Source organism: Melitaea cinxia, chromosome 24 (genome assembly GCF_905220565.1).
Source record: "Melitaea cinxia chromosome 24, ilMelCinx1.1, whole genome shotgun sequence".
Lineage (NCBI taxonomy): Eukaryota > Metazoa > Arthropoda > Insecta > Lepidoptera > Nymphalidae > Melitaea > Melitaea cinxia.
In genome coordinates, this window is record NC_059417.1 from 1,776,146 (window position 1) to 1,795,826 (window position 19,681).

Below are 19,681 nucleotides of genomic sequence, written 5' to 3' on the forward strand. Positions count from 1 at the left end.
TTGCTGTACAAACTAAAATTTCAATTTAAGTACCTATATTGTAGCTGGTTAAACTTGAAATTAGATAACTCTTAGAATGTATCGCATATAAATTTTAGGATACACAATTGAACTAACCAAAGATCAACTACAATACTTAAAATAATAATAAAACTAACTAATTTCTTTTCTTGACTCGTGTACATTATGAAATACATAAATAAAAACGAAACAATTTATTCTTTTTTTTATTTCTTATAACACACATGACCGTCTGTTTCTATGCCAAGCAACTTAATACTTGTGATACAGGTAAGGGCTGATTGTTATAGTTAAATATATTATTTGATAAATATACATAGAAAAGATACATATATAAATAAACCTATTACACCCAGACTCAGGTGGGAATCGACCCGCAACCACCATAACAGAAAACAGGGCCACTACAAACTGCCCCAACAGGCTAGTCGAAAGTAGTAATTTTAAAATTAATAAACGTAAGTTGAAACAACATTTCATCATTTTAAGAATTTTCAATTTAGGCATGATGATATAATTCTTAGATTATTCGACAAATTTGATGACTACGGCAGATTATTCCACATTAATCTTATGGATAAAGTTCGTGGTACTCGACGATTATAAAGAAAGTCGTTACAACAAAGAGCGTCTCATTTCTCTTGGAATTCCTTTATTATAGACCCCGCAGACTAACGATCAGTTTCATGAGACTTTTATAAACGTACAACGTAAGAAAAAATAACAAGACAAATAAAAAAGTAAACTGCTAGGCAAATATATATTTTAAACGATAGCATAAAAACTTGGTCTGTCATGTTCTTACATATTAAATTTAACTGAATTGAACCAGCTTGCTAATGTCATACCACTGGATGAAGATCTAATATTAGTATTTGATATCTATTCATATTCCACAATTGAAGATTTCTTTAAGGCCTAAAAGGGGGACGAGTCATCAACGTTAACGGCGAATACATCTCTAATCTTCATTTCGCCAACGATATTTTCTTCTTGACAGAGACGTTGGAGGAGCTAGGCCTAATTTGGCCTAATTTATCAAGTTTTTTATAGATAGATATGTTTATATATATATGTATTTGTGTATGTATACGTAAATGTATGTATATGTACGTATATGAGTATAATATGTTCATATGTATGTTACATACAATTTTTGCGCCCCATCCCACACTCCTTATTTAGTTTAGAGTTCGCTGTATTAGCTATAAGGCCGCCTGTTGCAAATGATGCAAATTCTATTTTTATATATTATTTGTAATACTGTTAAAATCTTGTATTGGTGTGCGAAAGTTTAAATAAATAAATAATTTGGGCGACCTACATGAGTCTTCCCGATGGATGGGTCTCGGTATGAATTTGGACAAAACGAAAGTTATGTCAAGTCAGACCGAGACCGGCACCGGTCGATGGTACCGTTTTCAAAGTGGTTCAGGATTATATCTACTTAGGTCATACCATCCAACTAGACTGAAACAATTTCTCTAAGTAACCGACACAGCCCACATAATTAGCAAGTTTAAGTGCCAGTGGGCTGATCACGTGTGTCACAGGACCGATTGCTGCTGGAGCAGACGTATCCTGAAATAGAGACCGCGTGTTAGCGAACACAGTCTAGATCATCCTCTGGCCCGCTGGAATGACGATCTACGTAGGATTGCCAGTGAAGGCTGGACAAGTATTGCGGTAAATGTTTGGCGCATTTTTGTGAAGCGGTCAGCACTGGGTGTTATACTAGCGGTCGTGGGTCTGTCCTCGCACATGACAAACATTTATATTGGCCATATAAAGATTTGTTTTAATGCTGTGTGGTTACGGCAGTAATAATTTAGCCACCCCCCCTCTTCCCGTAGGTGCCGTAAGAGGCGACTAAGTGTTAAGACAGTTCCACTATCACCTTGGAACTTAAAAAGCCGACCGATGGCGAGATAACCATCCAACTGCTGGCTTTGAAATACACAGGCCGAAGACGGGCAGCAGCGTCTTCGGTGCGACAAAGCTAGCCCTGCGGTCACCAACCGTGCAGCGTGCCTGCGCAGCGTGGTGACTATGGGCAAAATATACGAGTTCACGCTATTTTTGGCGCGAACTTTTGGAGGCCTGTGTCCAGCAGTGGACTGATTAGGCTGAGGGGATGAAAAATTTGTTGTGTTCTGTGCGTTTGCGTTGTATGCGTTGAGTGTGAAGCGTTTATTTATTAATTTATTTATTTCATTTTTAAAGATAAGTTATCCACACAAGTTTTATGGCAATTCAGTGAAAAAGTAACAAGCGTCTTTCCTAGATTAATGGGTGTTTATTAATATTTGAAAACATTCCTACGTGTTGTGTACAAAGTCATATCCTAAATAGCTGAAGTGAGTGAAATTAATATATAATTATAATATCATAATAGCTTCTATATTTTCATTGAAAGAGTCTTATGACATTATGTAACTAAAAAAAAATCATTTTCCATTTAGCAACTGATTTTCATTTCACAAAAAAAATATTAACTTCCAAATTTTGAGCAAAATTTAAAGTTTCTAAATATTCCAGTCACTAGTGTTATGCATTTCAAGCACACCTTGCACAAATATATAGATATATAATACATACCTGTAATAACATGACACGTTCGCCTGAGAACGGAACATCTGTGTTTATACTGCAGTAGAGCTGGCAAACTATCCAAAATATTGTATTAATATTACATTTTTAATAGAATATCATTCTGCTTCAATAATGGCCTTTAAATGTTTCTGCCTTGAGCAAATATTAAAGAACAGTTTAACCTGATTTCTTAGATCGATAGTCCTAAATATTTGCAGAGTCAGGTGAGCTGTAAATGATTTTATTGTTAAAAGTAAGAAGGACAGTAGAGTTGAGCAGAAGACTTAAATACGAGGTCGATTTTTGTTTCTGGCTCTGGGCATCTCAATAGTAGCCAATGCAGGAGATATAGTAGCCACTTCTTCCTAATTTTCTGTGAAAGTATTATTTTACTCAGGTTTAACCAGCCGTACACAAATAGTGTTAATAACCTGCAGATAATTTGATGATGAAAATCAGAGATATCTATTTTTTATCAATACTAATATTATAAAGAAGTAAAGTTTCTAACTTTGTTTGTTTGTAGGGGGTAATCTTTGCAAATACTGATCCGATCGCAAAAATTCTTTCACTAACAGAAAGCTACACTAATCAGGAGTGACATAGGCTATATTTTATTAAGATTGAACATAATATTCAGTGAAAAATCTTATGTATAAAATTCTCATGTCACAGTGTTAGGATACCATTGTCCTCTGAAACGGCTAGATTGATTTTTATGAATTTCTGTATGTATATCGGGTAGGTCTGAGAATTGGCCAACATAGAGTTAAGTTATAAGGGGGGGGGGGGGGTAAGGAAAGTTACTAGCATATAATATGGCAAACCAACGTTTGCGGGGTCAGCTAGTGTTATATAATTTAAAATAAAATTGTATTATAGTTCAATAAAAATCGTTTCCTTTATCAGTAAAGATATTATGATTGACTAGCTGTGCTCAAGGCTTTGTCCGCGTGGAATTTAACAAAATAAGTTATTGTTTAGTTCGCAGAATTAGAAAAAAAAAACTAAAATAAAAGTAGCCTAAGTTACTCCTTATTACATTAGCTATCTGCCAGTGAAAGTCCCATTAAAGTTGGTCCAGCCGTTTCAGAGATTAGCTGGTACAAGGAGACAGACAGACAGAGAAAAAATATAAAAAACGTTATTTTGGTATCTGTACCGTGTATACACATACTACATACGTATGAATTTAGTTAAAAGCGGTTATTTTAATATTGCAAACAGACACTCCATTTTTATTTATTTGTATAGTTTAAAGCGGTCTTAAATTGAAGGCAGCAATATCATTTATTCAAGATAAGTAACCAGTTCATAATCGAATCTACATCTTTCGGCAACTTAAGAAATTGTTAACACCTGCGCGATGGTACGCGATAAGAATTTCAAAGAGATTTCGTCGACATCGTAACTGGAGCACCCTAATTATACTTCGCTAAAACTCAAAGTATCCTCATTCAACAACTGCTGTCCTAGTGTACCAGTACCATCTACAAAATAATTAAAATTTTCATGAATTTGAAATTTTGCAAAGTACAATTTTATTTCCTTATGTTTATATTTGTATTCATTATATTCACTTCACATCACTACGCAGTGAATATAAGTATATTTTATGGGGTATGCATTATGTTGTCTAGTTAAAGGTTAAACTCCAAATAATCAATTTCATAAATGAATAATAATGCAGATTTCATAATGAAATGTGTGTTGTGATACAAGCTGTGGATTGGATGGACGAAAATTAAATTTATCGGCAAAATCTCAAACATCATATGCAAGTTTTGAAGTTGTACTAAAATAATTGTTCTAGTTCCTATTGTATTGTTGTCTTGTAACGTCACTGTATCGAAACTCTTGGAGATTGGAGTTATTTATGATTTCCAATTGATATTTGTAATTAGTGCTTGGAATACGCAGATGACTTCATTGCTGCTTGCTTCTTAGCAATATACTCTTGTATAGTTATTTACATTGTTCGATATCTTTTATTACGATCCGCTACCGCTATGCTGTTATATTCGTAGCATGCTGTATAGCAATTACGTTTATTGTGTAATGTATGAAATGTCTTTGAAATCTGCAACATAACGTTAGATCTGAATAATTGTGTTTGCAGGCAAACGAAACTGACTTCAATTATATCGACAAGTAATACAACGTAGGTAGACGAAAAAATAGTCAAGTAAATACGCATTATCAAAGATTACTCCAAAAATTGTAATCAGATCTCTATGAAATTTAAATGTGACCACATGATAAACATCGGCTTTCGATTAAATTAAAAATCATCAAAATCGGTTTACCTCGATTTCTCTGGAATCCCATCTTCAGATCCTGGTTTCCTTATCATGGTACCAAACTAGGGATATCTGCTTTCCAACAAAAAAGATTTATCAAAATCGGTTCATAAACGACAGAGTTATCCCCGAACATACATTAAAAAAAATATGCGGTCGAATTGAGTAACCTCCTCCTTTTTTTGAAGTCGTTTAAAAAAAGGACATTGAAATAAAAAGTGTCGTTTAATATTATTGCCCGTTATTTATTTAATTATTTAATGTTTTTAAAGATTCAGATAATGTTATTTTTATTTAATGTTTATCATTAAATCATTTATTATGCTACTTGTTCCAGAAACCGCATAGAAAGGACAGCCTCAAAGCGATGGCGAGGTTCAGTTCGCCGTGTGGTCGCCGCTACAGTGTGTGAGTTAAAACTTTGAACAAACTTTGAAACTCCTAGTGTCAACGTTATAGGCAAACTAATTATTGGAGAATAGGGAATTCTATCAAGATGGGTCTGAGATATTGTGTACAAACTTGAGATTTAATCGAGGAATATTGGATAGAATTAAACTTGGCCAGCTAATGTAAGCACAAAATTTTCACCTGCTAATTGTTAAAATGCCTCGTGCGTCGGAGAGCATGTCAAGCCGTCGTTCCTGGTTGTTATCATTAGAGATGCCACGAATATTCGGCAATTATTCGGTATTCGGCTATTCGGCCTCTTTTTTTCGCTATTCGGTATTCGGCCGAATATGGTTAACCGTTTGGCCGAATACCGAATAGCAATTTTTTTTATTTCCTACGAACTGTTTTTCCGCGACTTTGCGTAAATTATAGCCCATGTCCTTTCTAAGGCTCTAGAGTATCTGTGTACCAAATTTTATTAAAATCGGTTCAGCAGTTTCGGCGTGAAATCGTGATAAACAGATTTACTTCCTTATTTATGATAAAATACAGTAAGGATCACCAAATAAATTATGAAAAAACTCAAAATATTACTCACAAAGATATTTATTTAACCAAAAAAAGAATTAACAAATTAATATTTAAAATCTACCAGTGGTAAGAAACAAACACAACAAACAAACTGCCAGTTTATTGTCTTCATTATAAATTTCATAAAAGTTCCAAATAGGCGATTTCTTATAATTGGATTCATTTAACTTTACTCGAATCAACGGTGATATTTCTTATGGTAATCAATAACATTAAATGTTATATTTTAGTAGGTATACAGTACGTACGATGCACCAACGACCAACAAATAAAGCAGGTTGTAACACGACCGTGAAGTACGTATTACTTCAGCGATGCAAGTTTAAACTCGTACGGTGACGAGTTGTGTCTTGTCGCCGAGAAAAGTACTAAGTGTGGCTGAATATTCGGCTGCCGAATGTTCGGCACTTCGGCCAAGAGCCTCGCCGAACATTCGGTATTCGTTATTCGGCCAAATTACTATTCGTGGCATCTCTAGTTATCATGTACACCTGATAGCGATCGTTACTCATAGTAGGGAATATATCCGCTAGCCCGCATTGGAGCAGCGTGGTGGATTAAGTTCTGATCCTTCTCCTACATGGAGAAAGAGGCCTATGCCCAGTAGTGGGATATTACAGGCTGAAGCGAAGCGACGAATTATTATAATATTGATTTAATATTGAAAGGGAAGCTAACGAGCAGATAGAGCCATCTTATATTAAATGGTTACTGCTGCTCATTGGTACTAAATATAAGGTACTAAAATATTTTGATTATCAAGGTATAGGTTTACACATGCATTTTCTTCTATAGTGGTATGCAAAATACAACGATAATTTTATTTCACAGCCAAAATTTAATTATATTTCAGGTTGCTATGACACGAGCTATTTTATTTACTTTGTATTTGGTTACTAACGGCCAGTTTCAATATCTATCTCTGAATTTGCTTAATAGTGAAAGAATTTAGGCGTAAGGTCCATACAAATTGTATCTATAGATTCATCGTTAGTAGGCAAAACTGGAGATAAATTATTGAAAACGGCTGTAAGGATTTTGTTCCGAAACTCAATCTGATTCTTTTACATTTTTTATTTAATCGCATTAACACAAATTAGTACAAATGCTGTCATATTATTTCAGACAATCTATCTTGCTTCACTCATGGCTGTAGCACGGGGTGGGTTTCTGGTGTTTTGGGCAACGAAGCACTCACTGGCGGAGCATGGCTGGCAGCCCTACCATGCTTGGTCGCGCTACCAGCGGCACCAATGTTTGCTGTGTTAGCTGATACACGTGGAAGAAGAGCAGGGGCTCTTTGTATATGTCTTAGTTTTATAGTAAGTTTATTAATTACACAAAGTTATTAGTTATTAGAGATTGCTAATATTAATAAGACCACCTTTGCGCACATAACTTGTTTTGTGACTACAATAAAGTGTTTATCTATATTATCTATACTGTATTATCAAAATCAAAATCAAAAATTCTGACAATCAATGACATCACAATCATGATAATATGTGCGTTGATAAGGGTCCCAATAATATTTTTTCTCATATATTTTCCATGTACAGACGGCGATCCGTTACATTTTTATTATGTGTATTTATTGATGATCTTCCACTTGGTTATGTAAAGTTCTTTCCTATTACTTCTTTTATATAACTTAGATGCATAGAAAATAAACTTCGAAAATTACACGATTAGATTTTTATCACATACAAATTGCTAGAAATCTTTCATAATGTCGTGTGGTATAAGCTAGATAAAATCTTTAAAGCCACATAATTTAAAATGACGCCGGCTGTATCCTTCTGCAATGGTTTATTTATACAATTTATCAGTACTTTATTATGATGCTTATTTTAATCCCTTTTTCCTGTTAAAATCATCTTTATTGAAAACTTTTTGATTCCTCAGTTGTTTATGAAGAGCAAATGCGAACCTAATATATGATCCTAAAACTGCGGTGTTTGTTACCGGTTCTTTTCTACAGAATTTACATTCTGAATCGATGATAGCTTCACTATAAACGATAGTTGAAATTTGAGTTTATAAGATGGCTGGTCATCGATTAGAAGGTGCTTTTGAAAAATATTTGAATTAAGCTGATTTATAATATATAACATCTATCATATATGTGTCTGTACAATCAAAATCAAAATCAAAATCAAAAATAGCTTTATTCAAATAGGCTCTAAGAGCACTTTCGAATCGTCATTTTACAAATTAAAACTTTAATAATAAATTATTATTTTTGTAAAAGTGAAGCTACCACCGATTCGGAATGTAGATTCTGCAGAGAAGAATCGGCAAGAAACTCAGCAGTTAATCTAGTTTTGATATTTATACTGAATATAGCTCTTCAATTAGCTGTAAAGTTTCTTTGATAGAACAACTTTTAGGTCTGTCATTAATTAGAGCTGTGATTATTTTTTGTTGTGATGCTTGGTAGCTCCTTATTCTATAGGCTTCTATTTTCGTTACAATTGTACACACAGATACACAAATATAAAGCTTATGTCTTTTACGATATCATGAACAAGATACATATTTATCATATATCATGAGAAAGCGACTATCACGAGTTGTATAACTATAAGTACAGAGTTTCTACTATAACTCGCGTCATGTAAAAAGAACGCTGGCTGTCAAGATGCGTAAAGGTGGTTTACAGTGTTGCCACTTCTTGAAAAAACTTTTCCCTGCTGTCAATTTTTTTTGGAACACTCTCATTTGGTAAACAAACCCCTGTCAATCGTAATTCGTGTTTTTTCCGTGGCAATTTCAGATAAGTTGGTCGTTAGCCGCCTGGTGTGGAGCTCGAGGTGTGTGGGCGGCAAGGGTTGCAGCTGGTGCAGGTGGAGCGGGTGCATTAGCCTTAGCTCCACTATATTGTGCAGAAATAGCACCGAGGACTAGAGGTCTTGCTGCCATGCCAGCATTAGCTTGCAGGTTATTACTAAATCTATTTTTATTCATAAATTCCTTTGAATAAATGGCTTCCAATAGGGACAAAACGAAACAGGTGATTTTGACAATGTCACGTGGGATGGAGAACATATGACGGAGATTATTCAGTGTGGTCAATTTACAACATAGAAGGAGTAGGTATTCACTAACAATGATTCTACATATAGGTTTTAGCAAAATACACCACATAATTTATTTCTGGAAAGAACAATGAAATCACAATTATCACAAATCAGGTTTTATTCAATACCATAAAAAAACCTGAATCGTCATTAGGCTAATATATAAACATTTCACGAGAAAATATATGTGCTACAGTGAAAACATATGTGCTTTTATCAGGTTTGGCTTGACTCCAATTTCTGAAAGTGAATAATTTCATTTGGCTCATTAAGCGAAAATTTGGAGGCGAGACTATGAGAAGTAATGTTAATTAGTTGAATATTCAATTACTGTCTCGAAGCATATCATTTAATGACTAAATTAACAATATGAATTGTTCATTAAAAACGTAAAATACGTATATAACATAAATAAATGAATGAGCATTTTAGAGAGAGCACGATAAAAAGCTTAGTTTAGTTCTAGATACTGTAGACTTTTTCTTCTGGATCAATTTTGCTAAAAATCTGGTTTTCCCAAAAATCTGGTTCAAAATCTGGTTGGCGAACATAAACCTGACCAGAAATATTTCAGCCACATATAATGGTGTTTGTTTGCAAACAAAAAACCGACTTCAATTACGTCGACAACTAATACAACGTAAGTAGACAAAAAAAATAATCACGTAAATACGCATTATCAAACATTATTCAAAAAGTAGTAATAATATCTCAATCAAATTTAAATATGACTACTTGAGAAGTATTCGCTATTAATTAAAGTAAGAATCATCAAAATAGGTATAAGCAGTAAAAAGTTATGCGGTATAAAACAACGCAGGTCGACGAAATAATAGTCAAGTAAATACACATAATTAGATTAACTCAAAAAGTACTTATTAGATGACAGTTAAATTGAAAAGGTCCCTTTTCACATGACACGTTCCAAATTTCAATTAAAATAAAAATCATCAAAATCGGTCAACCCAGTCAAAAGTTCTGAGTTAACATACATAAAAAAATAATACCCTTGAATTGATAACCTTCTCTTTTTTGGAAGTTAGTTAAAAGTTAAAGTGAAATTTGTCTCCAGTTCGGGTCTCCTACTATTAGGCTGTATGAAAGTTTGATGGCCCAATAACATTTTTTTAATATTTCAGTTGCGGCATCCTCTTTGCCTACTCAGCTGGTGGGATGTTATCTGCGCATGCACTGTCTCTATCAATGGCTGTACCTCCAGCTATTCTACTGTTATCATTGATTTGGCTTCCAGAAACACCATCATTTCTTATAAGTGTTGGAAAAATTCAGGTATTTTTAAGTAAAGAAAAAACTCAAGTTAAACATCGTTAAAAATTGAGAAGATTTTGACAAAAAAGGGGTTTTTAATTTTTACAGGAAGCAGCGAAAATCATGTGCTGGTTTGATGGATCAGACTTCAGAGAAGACTTGACTGACGTGATTGAACAACAAGAGGTGCGGATACGTATTTCAGAGGGATATGGAAGAAAGGAGATGATGAGGAGGCAGGATTCTGATACATTTCAACCGATGTTGAAACGTAGTAGCGGGCTAGAGTCTAATTCAGACAGAGAAAGAGCTGAAAAGTCTGCATGTAGAGAACTGTGTAAGTCTTATAATGATATACATACATATATATATATATATATATATATATATATATATATATATATATATATATATATATATATATATATATATATATACACAATAAATAAGTGTTATATTCATTTAGAGATGCTTCAAGTAATTTTTCAATACAACAATTAAGAAAAACAACTTACAAGAGTCAACTTCAACTGTTATTTTATTATTCGGTTATTTGGATTACGACCACTGCAATATTAATGCAGAAATCCATGCTGCATGTTTACAAGAATACACACAAGCTTAGTACAAAATTGGCTCATAAAGTGAAAATAATTGTGTTTGCTGGCAAACAAAAAAAAACCGACTTCAATTACATCGACAAGTAACACAACGTAGGTAGACGAAAAAATAGTCAAGTAAATACACATTATCAAAGATTATTCCAAAATATGTAATCAGATCACGATGAAATTTAAATGTGACCACATGATAAACATCGGCTTTCGATTAAATTAAAAACCATCAAAATCGGTAAACCCAGTAAAAAGTTACGCGGATTTTCGAGGGTTTAACTCGATTTTTCTGGGATCCCATCATCAGATCCTGGTTTCCTTATCATGGTACCACACTTAGAATATTTTCTTTCCAATACAAAAGAATTATTAAAATCGGTTCATAAACGACGTAGTTATCCGCAAACATACATAAAAAAAATATATATATATATACGACCGACTTGAGTAACCTCCTTCTTTTTTGAAGTCGGTTAAATAGCTACATTTCAAAATCTATCATTGCTTATCCCAATATATTTTTAATATTGTGCTTAACTTTTTACATAAAAATAAATGATGGGATTTTAAATGTTCTTTCTATATCTTTTTCGAACGTGTTTTAGTTCTCCACCGCGGCACGCGTCGCGCCTTATTCTCTTGTTTCGTCGTACTGTGCGCTGCAGCCGGCAGCGGCGCCGGCGCTGTCAATAGTTTCGCCGCTGCTGTGCTCCGTCACTCCACTCACAGCGTTCCCGTTCTCAACATCACTGCCTATAACTTTACTATTTACAACGGGTTAGTATCTAAGTGACTCCTGAAATAGTGTGGAAAAGAAAATACTAGAAAATGTACCTATATAAATATTTTCAACATTTACACATATCTGACGGTATGTCGGGAAATGGTCATAGCAACTGTCTATTGTAAGAGATCGCACGTTTGTATTGGCAGTATAGATACATTGTAATCATTATATCCATATCCTAATTCATCTATATCCAAATATATATTTATATTTCTAGACCCCCGTCACTAGATTTTATCTAACTGCCTTTAGGTGTTACATATATCTATTATATTTTTTATTTCAATCCCTTGAACAGCATTATATACTATGACTAAAAAAGAAGCGACAACGATTGACTGATTTTTTTGTTACGTCTAAGGAAACCCTATTTTACTTCAGATCCGTTCCGCGGGCCCTGTTTGATTCATCTGAGGCTGGATCAATGCTATGCGGTACAGCGTTGGTACTGGGTGCAGCCGTCGCCACAGTTACTGTTGACAGAGTTGGGAGAAAGGTAATATACATGATATTATTTAGAATTAGTGCTTTCTATTTCACATTTACTTATCTATATAAATAAATAAAATTGGAGTGTCTGTTTGTAATATTAAAATAACCATCATCATCATCATCATCATCATCATCATCATCATCATCATCATCATCATCATCATCGTCATTATCATTTCAGCCTATCACAGTCCACTGCTGGACACAGGCCTCCACAAGTTCGTGCCAAAAATGGCGTAAATTTATGTGTAAAATAACCGCTTTTTACTAAATACAAATGGATGTATACATAATACATATCGTCTGTCTGTCCGTCTGTTTGTTCCAGCTAATATCTGAAACGGCTGAATCGGTTTTGACGGGACTTTCAATGACAGAGAGCTAATGTAATAATGGATAACTTAGGCCACTTTTATTCTACAAATTTATTTATTTTGTAACTCTGAGACCTGAACAATATTTTTTTTAATTCCACGCGGACGAAGTCGCGGGTACTGCTAGTTATTCATAATAACTTATACACCTATGCTATAGAAATTATGATTTTTTTTAAATATCTTCAACCAGCATAAATGTATCTAATGGCGCGAACTTGGGGACGTCTATGTCCAGCAGTGGACTGCAATAGGCTGAACTGACTGAGTATAAATGTTTTACGCTTCGCTACGCTCCAGCCTATAATATCCAGGCATAGGCCTCTTTCCCCATGTAGGAGAAGGATCAGAGCTTAAAGACATCACGCTGCTCCAATGCGGTTGGTGGATATATTCCCAACTATGAGTAACGATCGCTATCAGGTGTACATGATAACAACCGGGACCGACGGCTTAGCGTGCTCTTCGAGGCACGGTGGGGAGATCCACTAGGACTGAACAAACACCCAGACCACGACAAACACCTGTATGGCCAATACAAATGTTTGTCATGTGCGGGGATCGAATCCGCAACCGCCAGCGCAACCGGCACAATCCATGGCCGTGACCGTTGCGCCAACGCGGCGTACAAATGTTTATTATACTTAAATAGATACCCCTAGATCTTGTAATTTTACTCATTAGCTGATATTTTCCAGACGCTGTTATTATGGTCGTGTACCGGTATAGTCTTGGGGCTTACTGTACTCGGAGTATACTGTGACCCTCATTTGCGTATACACTCCTGGCACTTGCACAGACTGTGGCCGTTACGAAGATTCAATTATAAGGAAAGGAAAATGGAAATTCAAGAAAATTATACAACATACAACAATACTTTTGCTCCATTGCTCAATGATACTGGAAAGTCATGGTTCAAAGTTAGTATTGAGGAGCAGAATTATACTTCAGATGCTTTTGAGCAGAGAGAAAAAGAGGAAATAACAATATGGCTGCCAGTGGTTATACTTTCTTTGGTGTTGTTCTTGTATAATGTGGGACTAGGTTCCGTGCCTTACGTATTAATATCGGAACTATTTGCTGTTAATGTGAGTATTGCTTTAACTTCATTTAGAATATAGAATAATATTATTATAATCTTCGTAAAATATTATTATAATCTTATTAAAATTCTCGTGTCGCGGTGTTTGTAGTTAAACTCCTCCAAAACGGCTTGACCGATTCTCATGAAATTTTGTGTGCATATTGGGTAGGTATGAAAATCGAACAACATCTATTTTTCATTCCCCTAAATGTTAAGGGTAGTCCATTCTAATTTTTTTTAATTTTTAGATATTGTATTTTTTTAATGATACAACATTTAAAAATATATACAACCCTAAATTTTTAACCCTCTACGATCAACCCCTATTCTTAAATAGCGTTTAGTGGCAAGACAACGTTTGCCGAGTCAGCTAGTATACATATATAATCGCTATTCTATCATATAATAAAGTCAGATGTAAAATGAGTATTTATAGAATTAATCCAAGAGCTGATTTTTACCTAATATTTATTTATAAAAAGAATAAAAAAAGTTTAACGATGTTCAAATATTTGTAAGCGTTTTTGGATTTAATCTGATATATTTATTATCAAAATTATTGCAATTGCAAGATATTTTTAAATTTATTTATTCTATCATATTTCAAACAATGTATGTGGTTAAATATGATTTTTTTGAAAACTCCAAATCGATTTTATGTTAGAAATCTGACCGAAAATATTCTTTGAATGATACAAGAAGATGATAATTCTTTATTGATGATTCAAAATAGAACACAACGATTACACCTTAAACTATAATAGTGATGATTAGTTTAACACTTTGTCTAATTTAAATTATTCACAACCAGGTTCGCAGCCTCGCATCAAGCTTTCTCATCGCATGGATGTGGTTCAGCAATTTCCTCCTACTTCGTTACTTTGGAACTATCGCCATATCCCTCGGTCTCCACGCCACGTACTACATCTGCGCCTGCATCACACTCATGGGCGCCGGGTACATTTACTTTACCATACCGGAGACTAAGGGCAAGAGTCAGAACCAAATCACCGAAGCTTTAGAGGGTCCTTGGATTTTGTTTAAAAAGAAGAGGAAAAATGAACGATGACATTTATCGACTGGTGTTTTTACACTTTCAGACAGAAATATTGAAGAAAATTGATTGGCAGTAAATATTATTTGTATGTTAAGAAGATTTGAGTTGTAAGTACGTGTATGTACTGTAGGCAAAATGGTGGAAATTGGGAGATAAGCGAATGTTTATTACAAATTTTTAATGTTGACAAAGAGAATGGATACAAAAAGTGCTCAAAATATATTGATGCTAAATTTTTTTTGACGATGGCCACTATTTTAATTGTTGTTGGTATTTTTTTAATTATAGCAGATTACATAGTTATAGATCGAGTTCAAATATAAACTGATGAATTATCGACATATTCGTGTAGGAGACACGACTCCTGTTAAACCAATTTTGTGATTTTTTTTTTTTTGTATGGGAAGTAGTAAAGATGCGCAGAAGATAAATTTATTCTTTGAAGTCATGAATACCGATATTTTTATACAAAATCGGTTAAATTTGTTAAAGATAATACAGAATATGAATACCTTATGGATTATCCGTAGTCGGAAAAATCTACTTTTACAGAAAATATGTGTAGTAATTCAAAGCTTTTAAATATTAAGTATTTAATAGACATAAGCGCTTATAAATGTGTCAATTACAGTAAGCCTATGAAATATGAAAAAAATGTTCAAGAATTATATCTAAATAGTTAATTTATATAAAGATGGGGATTTTGGAAGTGGTTTGTTTCTTCTAGATTTTTTTTGAATAGACAGGCATTGGTCATAAACTTTTTTACAATACTATTTCCAGGTATACCTTTTGCTTTAAGAAATGGTAAAATTTCAGAAAACTAGAACGATAGTTATCTTTCTGTCAAAATCTGCAGTTTTTTGGTCAACCCAGTGTTGAAATGTTAATGAAATTCCTGTCAAAATCATCCGCAGACAAAATGCTTTCTGTATTGCAATTGTGGTGTCTTTAAAATAGCTTAGGTGATGACACGTAGTTTGATAAAAGTTTTATCTCAGGATTTTTTTTAAAGCAATAATTCTTTTGACACGCTAGGAAAAAATTATGAGAGTAAATTTTTACGATACGCGCGCAAACACAAAAAAACCGACACCCTGAAGTTAGTTACTCAACGATGAAGACGTTAGCAATGTGAAGTTAGCTAGCCAATGAATGCGCGCACACAACAAAAAACCGACACCCTGAAGTTAGCTACTCAACGATGAAGACGTTAGCATTGTGAAGTTAGCTAGCCAATGAATGCGCGCACATACCAAAAAACCGACACCCTGAAGTTAGCTAGTCAACGAAAAAGAAGTTAGCAACGTGAAGTTAGTTAGATTATGAAGAATAACTTCTTACGTGCGTACATAAGGACATACACAGTTTCTTTTTTCAAAACATGTTATTTTTAGTCTTGTTATAAAAAAGAGTGGATTCTGTAACTTCAGATCTACGCCTGTAAATAGGTGATCAATCCCCTTTAATACTAATAAGATTAAAATACAGATTCCTAAAGCAAATGTTAGTTCCGTAATAACTGTTGTGCATTATTAGTTAGGTTTAATCGATGTTGTATAAAGTTGTTAGGTCTGATTGTGACTTTTATTGAAAATCTATCAAAGAAACATGAAATACATTTCGTATGTTGTTATTTCACCAAATTAATTGTTAGCTGAGGTAGGGCACAGCGCGAATTATCCTGCTCAAAATCTGGAGCAGCCCGACTGCGGAAGTATTAAGTAGGGTTGCATTCCTGTGGTAAGTAAGGTGACCAGAGCTCCTGATGAAAATTGGGGTAGGGTAGGCAACGCGTTTGCGATGCTTGTAGTGTCGCAGGCGTCTATAGGCTACGGTAATCGCTTACCATCAGGTCAACCATACGCTTGTTTGCCGACCCAGTTGTATAAAAAGAATATCATCTCGAAATATAAGTCAATAATTTAGATCATCATCATCATCATCACATCAGCCTATCGCAGTCCACTACTGGACATAGGCCTCCACAAGTTCGAGCCAAAAATGACGTGAACTCATATGTTTTGCTATAATTTAGATGACATTGGCTAATTAGTCCGTAACAACTTAACCGTCACATTACTGTTAAACGACAAAGCAATAGCTTAAACAAATGGACACATATGACTTTGCATTACTTGTTGTTTATTTTATTCATATTATCTTTTCGTATTGAATTTCATTGATAGTAACTGGAACTTATTTTACGGAGTTGTACAATTTTCTAAAATAGTGAAAATGATATGTACCAGATATTTCTCGTCACTGTGAATGCTGATATAATTGAGAAAGACATATTAGATTTTGTTATATGACGGTAGTTTACCAAATAAGAAGTCACAATCAGATCTATTTCAACCATTTTAAATAATATAACTATATGTATAATTGTACCAACATAATTATTATATAAATGAATTTGTATTTTAAAGAATCGATGTTTAGATAAATAAGTATTTTTATAGTGTTGTAAAAATATAATTTTTATAGGAAATTACTATTTATACATGAAAATTGAAAGATATTGATTTTATATACAATAGATAGAGTATTTTTTAATATCGAAATTGTAATATCAGCTGCCGATTAACAATTGTACTAATAGTGAATTGAAAAGTTACAATTTAGAAGGTAGTTACAAATATATAGTTGTCTCGCTCACGCCCAAATATAACCAAGTTGGTAAGACTTGGGAATCACACATCTCAAAGATTGCTGATACAGTATACCTTATTCATAAGTTACTAACAGGTTTTATCAGAAGGAGGTAAACTCTTTCCTTCACACGCGAATAGACAGAAAACGACAGAAAAGGTGGTATGGTTGAGACATATGGACGTAATTAGGAATAGGGAACTTATTTGTACTTTGGGAAACGGACGTTTGGTAATGATTAAGTATAGATGTAAGGTGTGGAAAAAAGTCAATGTCTCTTTTATATAAAGTGTAACAGTTTGATTTGTTAAGCTAGGTAGTAGTGGATTTCATATCACTGCACAAGATTGGAAGATTAATTTTTGCGATGATAGAAGTTCGATCAGGTAAGGCTATAAAAGCTAGAAGACAGGGTGGTTATCCTGTACTTATATGATACTGTACAAAATAGATCATGAGTAAGGCATGATCAAAATTAATCATGCTTAAAGGCAATCAATATGAGCGAGAGAACAAACAATACAAATAAGAGCTAGAGCTGCAATGAAATATGAATCACAAACGGTTTTACAAATGCAAACGCAGAATTGTAAGACAACAATATTTTTGTTATAAAATTAATGTATTTGTTATTTGGTGTTCTTTGTGGAGATTACAGATGTTTGTTCAATATGAATAAAAATGTAATGATAGACGGTTTTTTTTAATTTTGTTACCTGTTGAACCAAGTGAACTTATTTGAAGAAAATGCCTTTGCCCATAGTAGACAGACGTCTTCAAAAAAATTTCAGTCTAATTTAGAAGACCAATCAATCAATCAATTAACCAGAAGTGATTAGTCGTAAACTTTATTGCATGTTATTTCGATGGATTATATAATTTGAATGTTTCGCAATGTTTATGTTTAAAAAAAATATGAGAAGTTAAATCTACTGAAAGGACGATTTCGATACGTTTCTCGTAACACCACCTATCGGAAAGACAAACTAATAAGCCCAATAGACGATAGATGACGACGTTTTCTAATAACGCCACCGATCGATCGATAGATGGTGTTATTTGATTCATATATTCACCATTTGATATGGTATTAATCTTTTTCTTGGACTAGTAAGCCATTTTTGTGGCTATTTGGACAGTCGATGTGTAGGAGTAAACTCCAGTCAAACGTCGGAGCTGACACGCACATTTTTTTTATTCCTGTCTCGATTGTGAAAATTCAATACATTTATAAAATAGCATCTATCACTTCACGTCATGGTTCGGCTTATTACGATTTGGAGTTAAATTTATCTAATCGGAACCGCCACTTATATAATGAGGAAAACGTGACTCCTTCGTCTAAGTTTGTAGCAGTAATTAAATCTTAAAAAAAAAGTAAATTAATAGAACAAAGGTAAATTAAGGTCAACAACAATAATAAAACAAATTTCATATGGATATTAAGAAAATTTTAATATCACTAAATTATTACTACCATACTTACATGTACTACGCTATTACCACTAATATATGCCTATAGGTAAATTTAAAAAACAAACAATTACACAATTGTTACTAATACGGAAAGTAAGGGATTTTTTATAATTAATTCTTATAACAAATATTACTTATTCTGAAGATTTTCGAGGTTCAATTCTCCACCTTTATTTCAAAATGATATGTTTGTACATCCCTTTTAGGCTTTACAAAGTCTTTCAAGATTTTCATATCTATAAAATCACTTAAATCACTTCATTATTTTAATTTCTTCTTGTTTAGTAGTATAATATACATTATTGCACTAAAAATACTTGTAAAAACATAACATAATAATAAGGTTTATGGCAAATGTGGACTTATCTCTGAAAGAGATTTCTCCCAGTCAACCCATGGGCATGAGTAAGTGCTTTATATAGCGAGGCAAACAGTGCAAGAAGTGTTTACTTAGGAACAAGAAAAATAACACAATAAATATATATATGATAAATTTGATAAATTTATATATATTAAATTCACTTTTATAAAATGAAGAATAGGTACTTATACGTATAATACTGCAGGAGCAGTACAATACTGTGCTTTTTTTTAAATATGGATGGTTTTCTTTATTAAAATTTTCGTACTAAAATGGAAAAGTACATTTATTATTAAATATAAATAGAATCTTCTGTTCAATATAACACTATCAGATCTATAGTCGTAAAACTTATCGGTAAAAAAACAGTCAAGAAATTGTCCACTAAAAGTATTATCATAAATAAAATCTTAATTATGAGGAATTAAATGGACTTGATAAAATACGATAAACTATTTGGTCCGTAAATTTGTTCAAATTACATTTTCCCTCTATGTAAATAATAAATTTATACAACTCATATATATTTATAGAC

At 33.4% G+C, this 19,681-nt stretch overlaps 1 protein-coding gene across 1 annotated transcript; it reads left to right on the forward strand.

The window, feature by feature from the left end:
• The first annotated feature begins 1,660 nt into the window (after positions 1–1,660).
• LOC123665748 (facilitated trehalose transporter Tret1-like) lies at positions 1,661–14,666 on the forward strand. The gene is made up of 10 exons (XM_045600009.1): positions 1,661–1,707; positions 5,251–5,321; positions 7,023–7,219; positions 8,674–8,837; positions 10,117–10,267; positions 10,355–10,583; positions 11,466–11,637; positions 12,029–12,143; positions 13,212–13,601; positions 14,409–14,666. The coding sequence occupies exons 1-10, from the start codon at positions 1,661–1,663 to the stop codon at positions 14,664–14,666; spliced, it is 1,794 nt and encodes a 597-aa protein (XP_045455965.1).
• Positions 14,667–19,681: the final 5,015 nt, after the last annotated feature.

What these genes read in the sequence shown, in the direction of transcription:
- LOC123665748 (XM_045600009.1), top strand. Translation starts at nt 1,661, where the DNA reads ATGACGATCTACGTAGGATTGCCAGTGAAGGCTGGACAAGTATTGCG. An exon ending in AAGGCTGGACAAGTATTGCG is followed by an intron (nt 1,708 to 5,250) that starts GTAAATGTTTGG and finishes TACTTGTTCCAG; the next exon opens with AAACCGCATAGAAAGGACAG. An exon ending in GTCTGCATGTAGAGAACTGT is followed by an intron (nt 10,584 to 11,465) that starts GTAAGTCTTATA and finishes AACGTGTTTTAG; the next exon opens with TTCTCCACCGCGGCACGCGT.